At 40.7% G+C, this 19,070-nt stretch overlaps 1 protein-coding gene across 4 annotated transcripts; it reads right to left on the reverse strand.

The window, feature by feature from the left end:
• Nucleotides 1-922: 922 nt before the first annotated feature.
• Nucleotides 923-18,328, reverse strand: LOC124114256 (uncharacterized transporter slc-17.2-like). 4 transcript variants are annotated; one of them, XM_046474807.2, is made up of 12 exons: nucleotides 17,644-18,328; nucleotides 11,718-11,759; nucleotides 11,060-11,191; nucleotides 9,829-10,124; nucleotides 8,303-8,536; nucleotides 7,769-7,856; nucleotides 6,345-6,440; nucleotides 5,505-5,638; nucleotides 4,075-4,218; nucleotides 3,480-3,612; nucleotides 2,730-2,974; nucleotides 923-1,937 (listed from the first exon to the last, which is right to left on the reverse strand). In XM_046474807.2, the coding sequence occupies exons 3-12, from the start codon at nucleotides 11,091-11,093 to the stop codon at nucleotides 1,764-1,766; spliced, it is 1,578 nt and encodes a 525-aa protein (XP_046330763.2). In that variant the 5' UTR covers nucleotides 11,094-11,191; nucleotides 11,718-11,759; nucleotides 17,644-18,328; the 3' UTR covers nucleotides 923-1,763. The 4 variants fall into 4 exon arrangements, with proteins under 4 accessions (XP_046330763.2, XP_048238204.1, XP_046330764.2 ...); XM_048382247.1 differs by lacking the exon at nucleotides 11,718-11,759; XM_046474808.2 differs by lacking the exons at nucleotides 11,718-11,759; nucleotides 17,644-18,328 and adding an exon at nucleotides 13,521-13,750.
• Nucleotides 18,329-19,070: the final 742 nt, after the last annotated feature.

Consider the following 19,070-nt stretch of genomic DNA (forward strand, 5'->3'; position numbering starts at 1 on the left):
GTCCACCACCATGCTGTTTACAGGAGCACGCCACAACCACCACTTGTCAATATAACTGACTACAAGAGAAGGACAGTCTCTTCAGAGTATCAATTGTATCAGTGGATTTCTTACAATACACTTTTTTATTCCTGATAGGGATATTTTATTTTTCCATGATACACAATACTGAATCTCATGATATGTCAAGTGTATATTTACAGAGAATGTCATATCTGAATATCCCTATCAAAAATTGAGTAATATATATGAATAATTAAATTTTCGTTGTGTTCATGGAAATTCCTGCATTCTGATTAGCTGAATTGGTCACGTGTTATTGCATTCATTCCCAATGAATGTAAAAAATTAAGCTACGCCCACCGCGGCGCACTACTTTTATTACTGCGGAATGTCGGGGAATCCCAATATTACAGTCGAGGGAATTCCCTTTCTGCTCAGGACATTTAGCGACTTTCATGCCTATTCATTGTCCAAACTACCCTTTGAAACCAAATGAATGAAACAGCAAACGTGCAGGCTCGCTCGCCTGTTTTTTTCCCGCTCGCCTCGGTTCAACTTTCATGTCTTCGGGTTTCATTTCTAACTAGCTATTCTCTAACTGTGTTTTACCGTAATCTGGGAAGTAATGTTTGAATCACGCAGTAAATGACCATGTTATTTGAAACAGCCGCCTTCTCTCGGACATATTTCTTCCGGTTCGTTACTAATACTAAATACTAATATTAATACTAATACTAATGCTAATACTAACTACACTATGTATTATATACACTATATACTATATACTAACACTGACACAAATAACTAATGCTAATATTAATACTAATACTAACTTCACTATGTATTATATACACTATATACTACTGGTTAGTTGACAGTTAAACAAAACCTGTAACTGCCACATATGTATTCGCAATTCTTATATAAATAAACCATTTAATATTCTGTGATTGTGAAATTTACAAACTAAACGCTTTAACAACAAACAAACAAAACAAAATCCACTTGACTATCGTCGAGTTGAATGCAAATATTACAACGGATGTTCAGCATCCCTCGTATCAGTATTGAGTCTGTTAGAACGTGTCGAGTCCTGTGCATCCAGTCCAGTCCCGAGAAGACAAGGGTTAGAAGTGGTCTTCGGCAACTCATGTTTGTAAGAGACGACTAACGGGATCTGGTGGCCAGGCTCGCTGACTTGACTCGCATATGCCAGTTGCGTAGACCGCTGCCTATCATGTCAATCACTGGATTGTCTGGTCCAGACTCGATTCTTTACAATCCGCCGCCATATATCTGGAATATTTGTGAGTGCGACTAAAACATCGTTTCATAATGCAGACTTCCCACGTCTTTCACTCGTTCACATCTTTCTGAGCATTTTAGTTCAAAACTTATGAAGTTTAAAATTATAAAAAATAGTACATAAATAGTGAACTTGAAAGCATGAACATTGGAATAAATGATGAGTGGGTTATTTATAACCATGAAATTATATGATGGGATACACTTGCAGTTATCTAGTATAATCAGGAAAATAAATATAGGTTCAACCTAAACAAAGCTCCCAGAAGATGAGGTTTGAATAGAAATCGTGATCGGAGCAGGTGCTGTTTCACTGAATTTAATTAAATATTCTGCACAGGGTTTCTGTGCCAGTCAAATGCTTTGATGTTGCTACGATGGTTGTTCAGGTTTCAAAATCGTTTGGAGATATCTAATATACTGTAACTACAGAAATATCAAAGGATTCTCCAGGGTTATAATTTATCTTCAGTGCGATCCTCAGTAAGACTGTCCACTGTGGTTGTATCGTCAACAGGAGGTAGAGCCCAGGGTTGTGGGGTGGTCGTAGAAAACAGGAAGACAATGGTTGACATGAGCAGCAAAGCCGCTGCTACGTAGAATGCAGACTGCCACTCACTCTGGGAACCCTGGGGAAACATGGGGAAATAACGACACTTTGTCATTGTTAAAACGTTCTGTAAAGATGTGTTATTATATACACAACAAAACCCTATCCATAATCATAAGCCATCTCTACTAAAAACATAGTTCAAAATACGATTCCGACTATATCATATGCATGTTGATGAATCCCTATCAAACAGTGATGATACCAGGTGTTTGCGATAGGTGAGCGCATCCTGTCCCACCCGTCCGTCACAAACACATGCAAAATAAAGTCAAGTGTACACCTGAAAAACCCAGGGAAACATATGGTAGGGGTTAAAATACAATTGGAAATGCCCTCCACCGGTCTACCATAGAACTTTCGAAAACTTTACTAAGGAGATGAGTGTTGTAACTTTGATCAAACAGCATTTTAGCAGGAGATTTATGACGCTCTTAGAAATCTTTTCAGAGAGAGCGTGCTCGATAGAATCTCAGAAGTTGTGAAATGTAGACACCAAAGGCTGGTTACAGTGTTTCTGGTCCAGTTATATAGAAAGTATCATATTAATAATCATAGCCTGGTCCGAAACATCAGTTGTGAATATGATGTGTGTTCACAACTTGCCCTAACCTATCATGTTCAAATTTGGGTTGACAGACGTTGAGCACAGAGGCATTCTTCATATACCATAATTCACAAAAGGTTTCAACGTTATTAGCCTCATCTTATCAGAAATGTATAGACGGCTAATGCCCTGACATAGGCTCACACGAACAGTGTGCTCAGATTAGCTAACACCGTCCCCTAATGCAATGGTATCTATACTCACTGTAGGAGTCAGTAGTGACACAACATAGGGCGCCACTATCCCTGGTATACTGGCAATGGTGTTAGACACGGCGAAGAGAATTGCAGAATGGGCAAGGGCGATCTCTACAAAGGTCACCAAAAACCCTCCAGAGAAGGAAAGTCCACTCAATGCCCCTGCTACACAGAGCAATACGACTGCGGGTATCTGACTTCTACAGTCGAGCTTTGCCAGTGTGATCATCAGGACTGCCGGTACAGCGCAAGCTGAAGAAACAATGGTCCATGTGAGTGAAGTTGTGTGTCTCCAGAATCTTTCATGTAATAAGGTATGTTATCGTCACATGTTTTGTCCTGATGTTCGCAGTCACTTCAAATATACCTGTATCATGATAATAAAAATAATATTGGGACGCAACGTTCAATTAATTTTCAAAGATAAATTTCAAAGACAACATTAACATTTGCAAGCACTACTACCTACGTGTTTTTTAATCTTATGTTTGATGGTGGCTAAAAATGAAATATACGAGAAGTGGTTATCATAGTTACGATATGGCCTTTACGTTTGCAGTGTTAAGGCGACTGTTTTCATCCTGGTAACGTTTTTGATAACGTTTGAAATGTTTTGATCTATTCCAATTTCCATGTGTTCATTTTCTTTTGCCCGGCAGTTTATGAGATCAATTGTGACAATAATGCCTCTTAAACACCATGCTAACGTTAACACAGATTAAACACAACAAGAAACGAGAACTAGAGCAATTAGTACCTAGAGAGTTCATGAGCTTCCTTGTGTTGTCACGTGAGAGATATTTCTTCTTTATAAGTGCATCCGCCAGCCAGCCAGCCAGAAATACAAAGAGACCACTACAAAGGTAGGGCAACATAACAAGTACACCACTCTGAAATGAAAAAGAGCAATAAAGATACTATCGATAAAAAAAAAGGTGTATACGATGTAGATGTACTTTCGACATAACAATTCAAAATCGCCATACTTGTCCTGAAAAAAAGTGCCTTATTCTTCTCACAAGCATCTAAATTCAAAACGTCAACGCCCGAGAATAGACAGTCTATAATATGATATTATCAGCCGATACAGATTCCACTGGGAGCATAAGGCAAAATAATGATGATAGTTATATGAAGTGATCATTGAAAATCAGTGTTCGCAAAAATCGGGTAAACATGTCTTACATTACTCGTAACATGCAGCATGTTTAACCAAATTCCTGAATGTTTTAATCGTCTTAATGATATAACGTATATGTAACGAATAAATGAATAGCGTTTACATTCTTTGGAAAAAGGGGTAGTTAGATCATATCCTGATTAAAATCTGTAATAGGCAAGTTCAGTCTTACCGATTGAATGTCGATATGCATGACTTCATTGAGGTAAGTTGGAAGTTGAAGCTGTAGCATGTAGTAGGCGTAGTTGTACAATGTGTGGGTGCAGATTAACGTCCACGTCGCCCTCGACCTCAGCATATCACCCCATGGTATCTTCTACAGAGAACACCGAAGTTTCGTGTGCACATTTGTATAAATAAAGTACGAGTAATAGAATATATCATGTTAACAATGTAACTAACTTCCAGTACTAATTGAAATTACATTTTGATTTTATCTGTTGAGATAAAAGCTTTTATATAGGCCAATGAAGTTTACACTATAGCCATAATTATTGTGACTTTGGTTTTTCACACATTGTGACCGGTACCAAAAATGATCTCAGCGTTCAGGTCATCATGAGCCCATAAAAACTTCCTGATTTTAAATTTTAGATACGATCGACACCAAGTCGTGCATAAACCAGTCTTTACCAAGATAGTCAATATAATAACCAACTTCGAATCGATACAATTGACAATATATCATACAACAATAGCGTTTTTATAATGCGGTGTGAGGAGGCGGAGACGGTGTTGTGAGACAGAACGCCAACACTTTTCATGACGAGGAAAGGGCGGTGTGGGAGTCTAATGGTTAAGAGTTCGCTCGTCACACCGAAGACCCGGGTTCGATTCCCCACATGGGTACAAAGTGTGAAGCCCAGTTCTGGTGTCACCAGCCCTGATGTTGCTGGAATATTTCTAAATCGTTTGCTAAAACCATTGTCCACATGTCGGGAATCGAAGCCGGGTCTTCGCCGTGACCGGACCCGATCAAGTGGATTCTTAAGATGAAGTGGAAATGCTTTGCAATTGTTTCTGACGAAGCGAGGCATGAGAATAGCAACACTAGCAGCTGGACAACATATACTAATAGGGAGGGAGTCCGTTGTGTTTAACAGTACTATTCCAGTTATATCACGCAGTGTCAGCTTGATGTGGGGGGAAACCCCGAAGTTATGCAGGTCTCAGACGTTTACCACTTAGGTGAAACCCAAGATCACGGGTTTGATGCTAAGAAACCTAGAAACATAACCAGGGCGGACAGTGATTCTAACACACAGTCATAGGTTTTTGCTACTCTCCACAGTAAAATGGCAGCGCCTTAGACAACTGGGCCACCAATGCCCCATCATCTAAGGTGAGGTGAAATGTAGTTTAGCGTCACGTCCAAGATTATTGCACACATTGCGACGTGTGACGTCTTTTTGGTAAGCAGGAACATTAACATATGTTTTCAGGTCCACTGAAATTATACTTCGTTGTAAATCACTCCCTTTATATTTCTATCAATACACACGCAATAGCAAATCATAGCAAAGTCGGTACTGCATATGACAAGATGAAGTCGTGCTTGGCTTTCAAATGACTAGTTTTTTAATTTAATTGTATTTGTCCTACCTTTTCTTCCCGTATCCGTGATTTGGTATTTTGTTCTATGTAGGTTTTTTCCTCCTCTGAAATCCATGGTTGATCGCATGGTTTATCACGTGATAGAATCATCCATGATAAAGACCATGCTACCCCGAGACCACCTGTATTTGATGAAACATGTGACTGTATGTACCCATACAATCAAAGCAATAACCTTGGTCTGATACGACATGTGACATCACTGCGGTGTGTATATACACTGTGTACATATTGTGTAAATTATAAAGCGTTCTTGTGAAAAGTTAAAAGGTTTCCCCGAAAAATAACAAAAATATTATAATACTGTATGCTTACAAAGGTGAGGTGAAATGGGGTTTAACGTTACATTCAAGATTATTGCACTTATATAGCATGCATGTATGTGTATGTGTGTTTGGCTGCTTGTAATAGTCCTGACTTATGCCGATTTATAGTGCTAGCCCTCTGAAATACCATGCAGCAGTTTAACATGTATACCCCACTCAGCGAAGTATACTGATTCTGAGGCGACCAGCCCTTGTTTTAACCCCTCAATGCCGAGCGCCAGACAGGGTAACAACAAGTACCAACTTTTAACGTCTTTTGGTATGACGCGGCCGGGGATCGACCCCCGAACCTTCCACTCTCCGGGCGGACGCCCTATCCCCAGACCGCGGAGGCGGTCTTATGGTTGCAAAGGTATGTATAGGCGTAAGTGTTACTATCAGCTTCATAACCGATGTGTATGATACTGGAGTCTTTGTTTGTATGCGACATGAACTTTATCGAGGTTAAAGGAGCTGAATAATGTTATTCAAAGAATCAGAATTATTATTCACTGATACGCACCTGTAACATAAAACACTGAAGCCCATCCACCGTCAATGCCAGATCTGCACAGGAACCCGGACAGTGGAAAGACTAAAGCATTTCCAACTTCACTACCTAGCACACATAAGTGTAAATCAATAAACCACAAAAGGGTAATACAAAATATTCGCCTGATTTAAAGCGTATTAAATGAAATAACATATGTGTGAGTGTTTTGAGGACAGAAAGATTCAGTACAATTTGCCCCAAAAGAAAGCTAATGTCATCTGAGGTTTAGTGAGAAAACAAAATATGAAATGCTTGACTTCCTCATTGAAAATGCACATGTGAAATTAGGGGATAAGACATTTTGGCAATAAGAAGACATCCCAATGGACATCAGTTGCACTCCCCTCCTGGCAGATCTGTTTCTTGATGCAGATAAATTGGAATTTCAGCTTGGAATGTCATAGTCAAAACAAGTCAATTTTGCCATGAAGTTGCAGTTATGTCTCATAAGTATGGAAACAGTTTTTTGTCGCATTCTTTTACCACTTCTATGTCTAATAATTTCTGTTCTACAACTAACTTGGCACCAACATTGACACTTTCTACATCCCTGCCTAACTAAAACAACAGTGTGAAAAACACAAGGTTCTGGATTAACTTCAAGAATGTGATCCTTGCTGCAGCAATATGACCACACTTGTAGACGTAGATGACGTATTCAACACCCTTTTATGTGCACGACTCTTTCAAAGACCAAAATACACTGTCACGAAAAATACCAACGCATTTTTATTTGCCTGGGGAATTGTCATCTGCAAATTTAGGAGAAAGAAGCAATGAAAGTAATATTTGAAAGCGGTTGGTTTTCACTTTTTCTTAGCAAAGACGATTAAAGCGTGTGACAGAACAGGAGATGGTTTGTCTACTGGAATATACTTAATGTTTTCTGTTTTCATTGTTACATTCAAGGTATGTTTGAAATAAGCAAATGTAGTAGACAGTTTTTGTGATGATGTGATGAATGTAATTTGCCCAGTTTCCACAGCTCGGGAACCTGAGTGCAAGCCAATAACAAGTGATTCGAACTTCATAATCTACTCCACTTATTTTCCAAAATCTATCACTGCAGTGACATTACCAACTCCACGATCGTCATTTGGTATCACCGATGCTTATTTGCAATGCAGCCTTAGTTTTGTTTACAGAAACACTTACACATCTGCATACCCTTATGAAAACTGTATTGTAACTTTAAACAATATATAGTTTATTAATCACGCATGCCTCTTTTGGTAGGTTATCTTTATATTTACTTGTTCATCGGATGGTGAGAACAAGTTTATTGGGTCAGGTTTTGCACCGTCCATACCATCCTTCATACGATAAATGCAGGATACCAGCATAGAAGGAGGATTTAAACATCAATGGAATAGAGTGATGAGGCCTGTGTTTACCTGTAAATGCGATACTTTGTAAAGTCGAGATTTCCGATTTGGGTGCCCACTGTACCCAGAAAGCGGGAAGCGATGTGAACAACACTGACTTAGAAACAGAACAAAACACGACTGTTAGAAACTGCTCCCATCAAGGGTAATGATTCATTCACGTGGTTGATATGTTTGGCAACGTCTCAATCAAGAAGGTGAACGGGTAAGAAAAGATCATATTAAGTCGCTCCAACGACAAGCAACAAAGTGCTAGCCCACGGGTCTACATTAATCCAATGCGGTGGGTATGTAATCTGGAAACAGTTAGGGTACAACACAAAGGCAGGTAAGGCAAAAGGTTTATACTAAGAAATATTTAGAGACTACATGTATGTACTTACATTGTTTCCTTCTTAAAAGATGGATTAATTCTATGTATGGTTCTAAAACATCAAGTAGATACGATATATACATACGTGGTGCTAGCCCTAAATAGAGGTTTTGATGTAATGAAATAATACAAAACATAAATAAACATACATTTATTATGACAATTCTCACCGCAAATGCTCCAGTTAGAATCCTAAGACCAACCAGGATGTAGACGTTCTTGCGGGCACCCACGGGTGATAACAACGTTGATGCAGAACACAGAATAAACCCTATACCAATGACTTTTCTGGGACCAAATCGTTCGGCTAGAAACCCACAGGGAATTTGGAGGCATAGGTAACCCCAAAACATTGCACCAAGAACAATTCCTTGAATTTGTTTGCTCCATTCAAACTCTCCCATCTGTAAATACCAAGACGTCCTTTGTATTAATACATGAACACGACGATGTATACCAAATGTGGCAATTAATAATGATAATAATAAGAAGAAGAAGCAGAAGATGAAGAAGAAGGAGTAGAGGAAAAAGAAAAACAGTTTTACAGGCACTTAAAAACAACCAATGGCAGTCATGAGAAAAGACCTACCATGGATTCCAGTGAGAGGTTTTGGAAACAGGTGTGGTTTCTACCCGGCAACTGCAACCTCGCATGGGTAGGGGATTACAATAATAATGTATATGACAAAGTAATGTCAACATTGTTGTTTTTCATTATACCCAGTTACCTGAAAAAGGTGATTAAAAGTCCAAATCCAATACGGCACCAGGGCCTGTTGGTATTCGAAACCGGCTTTGGCAACTGTTTCCTATGTTCAAAAACCATGACTTCACTGTATAAATTCTCTTGTGGATACAGGGGATGTGAAGCATCAATACTCATGATAAAACAAGGCATTCCTCATGGAGAGGCTATCTGAGCGACCACTGCATCGAGTTTATGTGCAGTGTGTTGAGAAGATCAGCAACCCTGCAGAGTCCTTCGCTTGGATGAAGTCGGCTGGCCTGAAAAGTGCTCAAGACCAGTCACTTCCCACTCGAAACCGTCAGTGTGTGATTTTGCATCAAAATGTAAATGTTACATGTAGAATATGCAATAACTTTAACGAGACTGTCCAACACATTGTCAGTGGATGCCCATCATTGACACAAACACCGTATCTTAAGCGACAAGATAAAGGGTCTCGACCGCTTATGGTTTTGACACAGAGGCTCAGGAAAAACATGACAAATATGCGGGCCTCGCTTTCGAAATGTCACGCTTGCATCCCTAGAACCAAGTTGTCCGACACCCCATTTTTCTTGGTGCCTGAGGTTTTGTAACTCCATATCTGATGACTGACATTGGGAGACAATGACAGCCCTTCTGACAATCTGGAAAATGCAGAAGGCTGTAGTGTTAGGGAGTCTTCACATTCTTCACCGAAAAGTTCTGGGTGGGTTTGACTAGGCAGCGCTTCCTGGGAGAAGTCCCATTCCCTTTCTGGGCTTCGTGTAGAGGGGACAAGGGCCTTGGGCTGATGATGAGCCTAACTAGCCTGACTGTGCCAGGATCATCCAAACCCTCTTTGCTGCATTGTATTTTTTAATCTGTACATAATAATAATTTTCATTATTCCGGGAACTATGACATGCTAAAACAATCCCTGAAAATAGTATATAGATGTTGCAGATAAGTTACTATAAGACAACTTACCTCGTACTCATCATCATCATTGGTAATCCAATTAAGAAATTGCCCAGCATGGCAATAACTGTCTGCTGTTCCGGATTCATAGCTGTTGTTTACATGACCATGATTTGTAGACACGTTAGGTAATGTTTTCAATGATAACCCACCTTCAAGATCCTGATCATAGGTCATGTTCCTGCGGGGATGACGAATCATACACACTATAGTTATGCCGAGACTCGATCGGAAACAGCTCCCTAGAAACATGCCAACCGAGAGAAGCATGGCAAGACAGTAGCGCCATTTTCCCTGTGGATGATCTGAAAGAGTGAATTCATTTGCGCTTTAAATCTGCTCCTATGACTTGGTCCTGTGCGGACCAGCTGGCCTTTTGTTAATACCAATCTCAAGTGACGCTGAATCTAATGGAGGCTAAACTTTCTTACATGGTTTTCCAAATAAAGGGCCCGGCATAGCCTACCGTAAGGTTCTACTAAACGTTTACAGCCAGATATGTACAATTAGTAAGATGGCAAAAATGACCACAAATACATGAGAAATATCTACACTGTACTAGATAACCCCGCTACTCCTTGAAAATCAAAGTTACTAACACACTTTCAACACGTGAATATGCTTGCACACACGTATGAGATAACATTTATCAAATCAACATGTGATAAAAGCATAAGATTAAAATGCTAGAGAATGAAATGTACAGACAACAAATTTTCCAGCGATAGTCTAACAAACACAAAGTAAACAAAATGAAGCCGATCGGCCATCGGAATGACAGTGATGAGTAGATTGGTGTAACCTTTAAGTATGTGTATAGTGCTGAGGTAGGATACCAATTTTATGAAAAGAAAATAACAACCAATCAGGGATTCGCCAGCTTCTGGAATAACTAATATTGTTCCTTTTTTTAACGTGTTGCACCCGACTCGCCTAAAATCCGACTCGAGTCGAATTTAGGCGAGTCGGGTCAAAATCTTTTTAGGCGAGTCGGATTTTAGGCGATTCGGGTGTATCCCTTCGTAGCTACCTAAGCCTGCCAAACCCATGATTTTAAGACAATAAATGTATAATTAAATACCCATTAATGTACAATGCATACCATCGTTCCACTGGTGTCTGCAGTGTTTGAGGCTCCGAATATCTGTCCAGTTGATAATATAATAATATCAAATTTGCATATGGTAAAACGATGACTTGACACATTTGTCAGAAATTTTAAACATTACAGTAAACGTACCTTTGTGTCTTTTCAGACTTCGTTCCACTTCCATCTTTATTTCTTCACAAATAGTTGTGTCGGTATTGTTCAGTTATTGAAATGCAGGATTAACCCTATAGCCCTGCGTTGTCCTATGTGATGTGACCAATGCTGCAAGAGAAATTCGGGAAGGTTCGTTCAGTTGTTATTGTAGGATCTATAGTGAGTGAGTGAGTATGGTTTTACGCCGCTTTTAGCAATATTCCAGCAATATCACGGCGGGGGCACCAGAAATGGGCTTCACACATTGTACCCATATCGGGAATCGAACCCGGGTCTTCGGCGTGACTAGCGAACGTTTTAACCACTAGACTACCCGATCGCCCCTTAGGATCTATAGGATGGACCTGCCTGCCAGTGATGTTTATTTGCAGCTGTATGGAAGCCTCGTTAACATCATGAAGGTTTTTGTTTTCATGGTTAATTCCCTTATGTGACATGAACATATCCACATGATTTTCGAAATGTCACACTTCTAGTTATGGCTAATCAGTACATCGGATACAGCATATACGTCTTTCTGGTCGTGGATAACCGTTTAATTGAGCTTTTTCCCCAGTTAATATTGATATACCACACACTCGGCGCGGTACTGACTTAGCATAACACAACTGCCACGGATTAATATGCATATTACCTGACCGGAATTTTCTCTTGTTTGTGAGTCAACGCGCCTATTCTGAAATTGGAACAGAACTGGCCTATTGCAAGCCTTTCGGGGCGACACGTGCGTCTCATGTAATACGTTTGATTGTTGTTAAACCCAGTGGACGCCAATCAGCCATAATACTGTAACAGTTGTTTATATTACTGGCTTCATTCTTTGTTTATGTCAGTCTTCTCCACTCCAGTATAACTACATCTGATATCTACTCTACTGTACAAACATTGCCTCCTACCTGTAGGGGGCACGGGTGGCCCAGTCGTCTAAGGCGCCGCGATTCGCTGTGCAGAGTTGCGTCCCTTGGGTACGCCGGAAACCTATGATTGTGGGTTCGAATCCCGGATCGCCCCGATTATGTTTCTAGGTTTGTCAGCACCATACCCGTGCTCGTGGGTTTCACCGAAGTGGTAAACGTCTAAGACATGCATCACTTCGGGCTTTCCTCCCACATTAAGCTGACACGCCGCGATATAACTGGAATACTGTTACAAAAGCGGTGGTAAACCCAACTCACTCACTCACCTACCTGTATATATACTTGTCAACCATACTCTGTATTTCACTTTCTTGATAACGGTGTTAGAACCTAGACAGAAACGTCGCTCTTAATTGTTATTCATCCATAAAGTAGTTCATCCATAAATTCTTATCCTTACTCAAACTTCTAAATGCCTATCGAAGAAGTAATCCAGTGATTGACATCATGAGCATCGATCTACGCAATTGGGATACGATTATACGCACCGAGTCATGAGTCAACGAACCTAAACACTCGCCGCCAACGACAAGCATGGATTGCAATTCTAACATGGAATAAATTTGGATTTCAACATCCATGATCTATCTTATCCACTCATAAATGCATTAGCAATAGTGAACAACGAAGACGTGTTTGTCAGGAGCGATGAGTGCACATTACCTTCAATGAATACTACCATTGTCAGCATTATTACCACGTATGTAACTCATATGAGAGTAAGGCACGTTCGATATGTACTCATCTCATGCCCGGCACTGCTTTCAATCAGATTAACCACTACGGGGACAGAATATTGAATACTATAATTATGTTTTCTCATCAATTTATTCATGAGCGGATGTCGATAGGTTTTTCCACCCAAATACAATTTACGCAATATGTATGTCACAGATGTACGAAAACCACACAGATGGTTGTTCATCATAACTCAATACTGTTGCACGAGAAAAGTTTCTAAACAAAAACGTCATTATTCGACCAAAAACAGGTTAAAAGATGAAATGACCCGTGAAGATCCGGGATAGAATGGGTCTTCAGCAAACCATGCTTGTCATAAAAGGCGTCTGTGTTTTTTTCGGAAAAGGCGACTACGTTTTTTTCGGAGGAGGCGACTAACGGGATCGGATTGTCAGGCTCGATGACTTGGTTGATGCATGTCATCGTATCCCATTTGAGTGGATCGATGCTTTTGATGTTAATCTCTGGATTGTCTGGTCCAGATTCGATTTTTTTACAGACCGCTGACGTGTAGCAGTAATATTGCGGAGTGGGGCGTTAAACTACAAACAAACAAACGAAAAACAAATAAAAGATGAAGTATGATCTTTGAGTTACCTGATCCTAGTGGTAGAAAAGACGCAGTAACGGATACTCGTATTTGTTTCGTGTTGATGTGTGAAATAGTTTGCCTATGGCATTACGAGTTGGACGCCTGTTCATTGTCGATTCACTAAACACGTATAAAAAGTTATTCGATGACCTAGATTTCTAGCTATACATTGATACGTATACGCTACCTTTGTCACTGCGTGACCTGGGAATTCAACACCAGTGTAACACCATAAAGCACGAATAGGTCCAAAGTAAATATTCCAACTGAGATGCACATAGTTGGAGCTCCACACAGTCTGCTGACGTGCACATGGAAACTGTGTCTACTATTCGGTAAGAAGCGGAATGTGCTGCAAGTCTGCAAGTCACGATGGCGGTAAGTTGCCTTTGTGTGTCAACTTAGTCACACATGAAGGTGCACTGACGCTGTGTGAAACCGCGCGGTGTTTGGTGGATTGGCAGTCAATCAACACGCTGCGCCGAACCTGTACTTTCTACGCTAGAACATTATAAGCAGGGGGCCTTCGTGAGGAATAAATATGTATTGGGACGGTTAATTAGATAAACCCTTGTTGCAGCTGGGGCTTGAAGCGAGATATCAGATCACGTCACGGCGGCCTGTAAACAATCAAATCCTGGTCAGGGAAACGAGTAAGTGAAAATATGCGCTACATGTACTTTCAACGACTTGGGATTACAATGACATGCAACCTTCTCACATGGCCGACCCAGTTCTGTCGTCACTGACGGCCAGCGCTTGGCTACCAGGGGCCTGTGCTGACCTAAAGGGTGAAGAATCTGATAAATAAGTAGGCAGTCACAAAGAACAAACGATTAGATCGCATAAAAGACCTCAAACCGTTACCATGCTTCTTGCCATACATGCCCCATTTTCTACACTAAATGAAAACAGCACATTTGATCAACGTGTGGTAAATACACGGCCGTGGACAATATATGCTTAATTCAACTAAATGTGTATCGTCATTACCACCGAGTACCACCAACATGCACTTTATACACTCTTCAAAAAAAGAAACGCACAGGTAGTATGTAGTTCATTGAATCTGACGTCACAAAAAATCTGGTATATACATTGGGTATATGCACTTTTCGTACTACAAGAAACCAAAAAAACTTTCAACTGTGTCCATAACTTCCGTCAACTGGCAACGTACTAAATCGACAAAGAGGGGAGAATACAGACAAATACCACAAAAACATAAATCTTTAAAGGACATAATAATCTTCATCTATGACCGTTTTGCCTTCAATCCATGCACCATCCATATCGTCCCCATGAGCCAAGAACAATTGTAATCCTTGATTAATGGATTATTGATTGATGACTTCCATGCAGCAGTAAGTCAGTGTGTTTTTTCCAAATAAAACAAAACATAAACACTTAAGAAATAATGTGTACACCATCAAATCTCCATATGTGACGCATCAGTGACAAAACTTATATCCGATGCCCTATTTTCACTTGAAATACACATACCATGTTCTTGTCATGTGGCCAATTGATTGTCTTCTTTGTATTTGTGACGGATGCCACCGGTAGGGCAGGATATGCTCACCCTTTCGCGAACCAGTGTTATCATCACTATTTAAAAGTAAATACAATCGACTCTGCTTCTTAATAGCGGAGGGCAAGGGTGGCCTAGTGGTTAAAGCGTTCGCTTGTCACGCCGGGTTCGATTCCCGACATTGGTAGAATGTGTGAAGCCCATTTCTGGTGTCCCCCGTCGTGATATTGCTGGAATATTGCTAAAAGCGGCGTAAAACCATACTCACTCACTCACTTAATAGCGGAGGGCAAGGGTGGCACAGTTGTCTGAGGCGCCGCGATTCGCTGTGCAGAGTTGCATCCCTTGGGTACGCCAGAAACCTAAGATTGTGGGTTCGAATCCCGGTTCGCCCCGATTATGTTTCTAGGTTTGTCAGCACCATACCCGTGGTCGTGGGTTTCAGCGAAGTGGTAATCGTCTGAGACCTGCATCACTTCGGGCTTTCCTCCAACATTAATCTGACACGCCGTGATAGCGATATTGTATGAGTATGGGACCGCCTCCGTAGTCTAGTGGTAGAGCGTCCGATCGGAGAGCGGAAGGTCCGTGGTTTGACCATACCCAAAAGACGTTGAAAGATGGTACTTGTTGTTACCCTGTCTGTCGCTCGGCATTAAGGGGCTAAAACAAGGACTGGTCGGCTCGGAGTCAGTATACTGTGTCTAAGAGGGGTATTCATGTTAAACTGCGGCATTGTATCTCAGTGGGTTAGCGCTATAAATTGCGGACTAGTACAAGCAGCTACACAATCACGCGTGCATGCACGTCGCTATATAAGTGCAATAATCTTGGACGCGACGTTAAACCCCATTTCACCTAATCTATGAGTATGGAAAGGGTTGTGTAGTTTAAGGCTAAATTTCTTATGCTGGACCCGTCCGATACCAGTGTGAAACAATATGCACATACTGGCCATATTGATATTCTAATCAAGATATTCCACGTTCACATGGAAACTGTTGTCGCCATCTAACCACTCTTCTGCAAGCATTGACATGTATTGCATATCCATGTGTCATTATTGTTGTTAACCAGTTGAACTTGTTAGTCACACTTTAAGGATCAGAGACGCTACTTGTTTGTCACTATGTCACTCGGTGTTTAGTATGATATGGTCTACCGTCAATTGGTTGACCTCTGATTGAAGCACTTACAACCAATTTGACGGCCGCATCAACGCGGAAGCAAATATTCATTGAATGAACTTGTTTCAGTCATTGTTGGTAGGCCTATTTAAATACTTTTATCTACAATTATAGGTTACAAAATGCAAGTTGCTGTTACTACACGTCAATATCCTGCGCTTAATTTAACATTTGAAACCTCACGCTGCGCGTTACGTTCCAAATTCAGTTTAGTGCGCTTAAATGTACAGGTAACCTAGCCCAACAATGAAAATAGGTTTTCCATACAACATATTCAATCAATCAGTGTTTTCGGTAATGAGGACTCAGGCCCACGTACAGATATATACAATTTAGTTTCACATCAAGTGCTGCATGAAATAATATTTACAGGTAAGAAGAACGAAGACAGATAGCAACTTTAACATAATTGGCTAAGTTCTCAAAACGACGTATTTATATTTTTTTTCATTTATTTTAATGCAATGAATGGATGCAGAATATTATCAAATCCCGAAGAACCTAATGTATATGTAATTATTATTTTGAAAATCTCATTAATATGAAAAATGGCAAAACATACCATAAGATGTCAGGTGTGGTGAAATGGGGTTTAACGTCGCGTCCAAGATCATTGCACTTATATAGCGACGTGTATGTGTGTGTGTGTGGCTGCTTGTACTAGTCCGGACTGATGCCGATTTATAGTGCTAGCACACTAAGATACCATGCCGCAGTTTAACATGAATACCCCACCCAGACACAGTATACTGACTCCGAGCCGACCATTCCTTGTTTTAGCCCCTTAATGCCGAGCGCCAGACAGGGTAACAACAAGTACCATCTTTTAACGTCTTTTGGTATGACGCGGCTCGGAATCGAACCCCGGGCCTTCCGCCATACCAAAAGAAGAAAGATACATTGTGAGTGGCGGGTGCTGTCGGTAGAGCAAGTTATGCTTACCCTGGTGTCCTCACTCACTCACTTTCTGATCCATTCACAGTGCATGTTATTGTCATCACTATATAAAGTTTAAAGTACTTATATACCTATATATAGTTAACCATTGTCAATCCCTTTGAAGTGTAGTGACATAAAAGAACACGACAATCTTTGTTCAAACTATTTTGTGCATCATGTCCTGTTCAGCTCGTAATCTGATTCGTAACTGATTTTGAAAAGGAGCTTCCTGCTCATTGAGACAAGTGAAGATCCGGGTCAGCAGCCCATGCTTGTCGTCAAAAGGCGACTATGCTTGTCGTAAGAGGTGACTGACGGGGTCGGGTGGTCAGGCTTGCTGTCTTGGCTGATGCATGATGCATCCAGTTGCGTGGATCGATGCTCATGATGTCAATACCTGTATTCTCTGGTCAAGACCCGATTATTGACAGACAGTTATACAGCAGCTGCTGGTATATGGCTGAGTGCGGCGTTAAACAACAAACAACTAACAAACAAAGAAATAAATCTTGCTCATCGAACTATACCGGTTGTCTTGACTACTGTACACGGACTGACACGAAGAAGACCCTGCGTAATAGGGAAGGTGGAAGAAATGAAATCTGTACCTGTAAACGAAAACAACCTGTGGTAAAAAGGGAATGTTCACTTACCTCTGGTGCACGCGTCCGTAACACTCGGCTGACAATCCACGAAAAGGTTGAATGGAGCATTACATATATACTCCATGCGTAATATTAACAGTAGCGGGTGACCTCGCCTAGATGAACACTGCCAAGCTGACTGTCGTTCATTTGCCGATGAACGTCAGTATGTCACGTGATTACATTGTCAACCGAGCGGAGACATATAGAATTACTCAGGGGAATTCCTCAATGTCTTAAAATAACATTAAAAATCATTAGGGAAAACTGACGACATCGATTCTGGCTGTGAATGATGCAGGCTTGAAATGAAGCGTCCATTCGAAGCTATAACAGAGAATGCTCGACATACCAAAAGAAATCACTGAGCTCCACACTGTCGTGTATTGCTTCTGGAAATCCAACCGCGCCGCCTCAAGCGGTAATTCCCGTCATCAGCAGCCGTAGTATGACTCAAAACACACACCCAATGTTCACAGGACGTTAATATCAATCCATTTTCAGCATCAGCCGGGTCTGGATTTCTTTCCAACGCCAACTTTTCTGGGTGCTAATTCCAAGTGAATGACATTGCCGTAGCCGCCATTTTCTGCCGTTTGTAAAGCCAAGGGATGTCACTCCACATGGAATGTTTGGGACTCACTCACTCACCTACCTGTATATATACTTGTCAACCATACTCTGTATTTCACTTTCTTGATAACGGTGTTAGAGCCTAGACAGAAACGTCGCTCTTAATTGTAATTCATCCATAAAGAAGTTCATCCATAAATTCTTATCCTTACTCCAAATTCTAAATGCCTATCGAAGAAGTAATCCAGTGATTGACATCATGAGCATCGATCTACGCAATTGGGATACGATTATACGCACCGAGTCATGAGTCAACGAACCTGAACACTCGACCCCGTTCGTCGCCGCCAACGACAAGCATGGATTGCAATTCTAACATGGAATAAATTTGGATTTCAACATCCATGATCTATCTTATCCAGACTTATTCACTCACAAATGCATTAGCAATAGTGAACAACGAAGACGTGTTTGTCAGGAGCGATGAGTGCACATTACCTTCAATGAATACTACCATTGTCAGCATTATTACCACGTATGTAACTCATATGAGAGTAAGGCACGTTCGATATGTACTCATCTCATGCCCGGTACTGCTTTCAATCAGATTAACCACTACGGGGACAGAATATTGAATTCTTTTAATATGTTTTCTCATTAATTTATTCATGAGCGGATGTCGATAGGTTTTCCATCCAAATACAATTAACGCAATATGTATGTCACAGATGTACAAAATCCACACAGATGGTTGTTCATCATAACTCGATACTGTTGCACGAGAAAAGTTTCTAAACAAAAACGTCATTATTCGACCAAAAACAGGTTAAAAGATGAAATGACCCGTGAAGATCCGGGATAGA

The sequence above is a fragment of the Haliotis rufescens genome, unplaced genomic scaffold (assembly GCF_023055435.1).
Source record: "Haliotis rufescens isolate VD_foot unplaced genomic scaffold, xgHalRufe1.0.p SCAF_4, whole genome shotgun sequence".
Taxonomy (NCBI): Eukaryota; Metazoa; Mollusca; class Gastropoda; order Lepetellida; family Haliotidae; genus Haliotis; species Haliotis rufescens.

What these genes read in the sequence shown, in the direction of transcription:
- LOC124114256 (XM_048382247.1), bottom strand. Translation starts at nt 11,093, where the DNA reads ATGGAAGTGGAACGAAGTCTGAAAAGACACAAAG. An exon ending in ATGATGATGATGAGTACGAG is followed by an intron (nt 8,537 to 9,828) that starts GTAAGTTGTCTT and finishes TGGTATTTACAG; the next exon opens with ATGGGAGAGTTTGAATGGAG. An exon ending in TTCTAACTGGAGCATTTGCG is followed by an intron (nt 7,857 to 8,302) that starts GTGAGAATTGTC and finishes TCTGTTTCTAAG; the next exon opens with TCAGTGTTGTTCACATCGCT.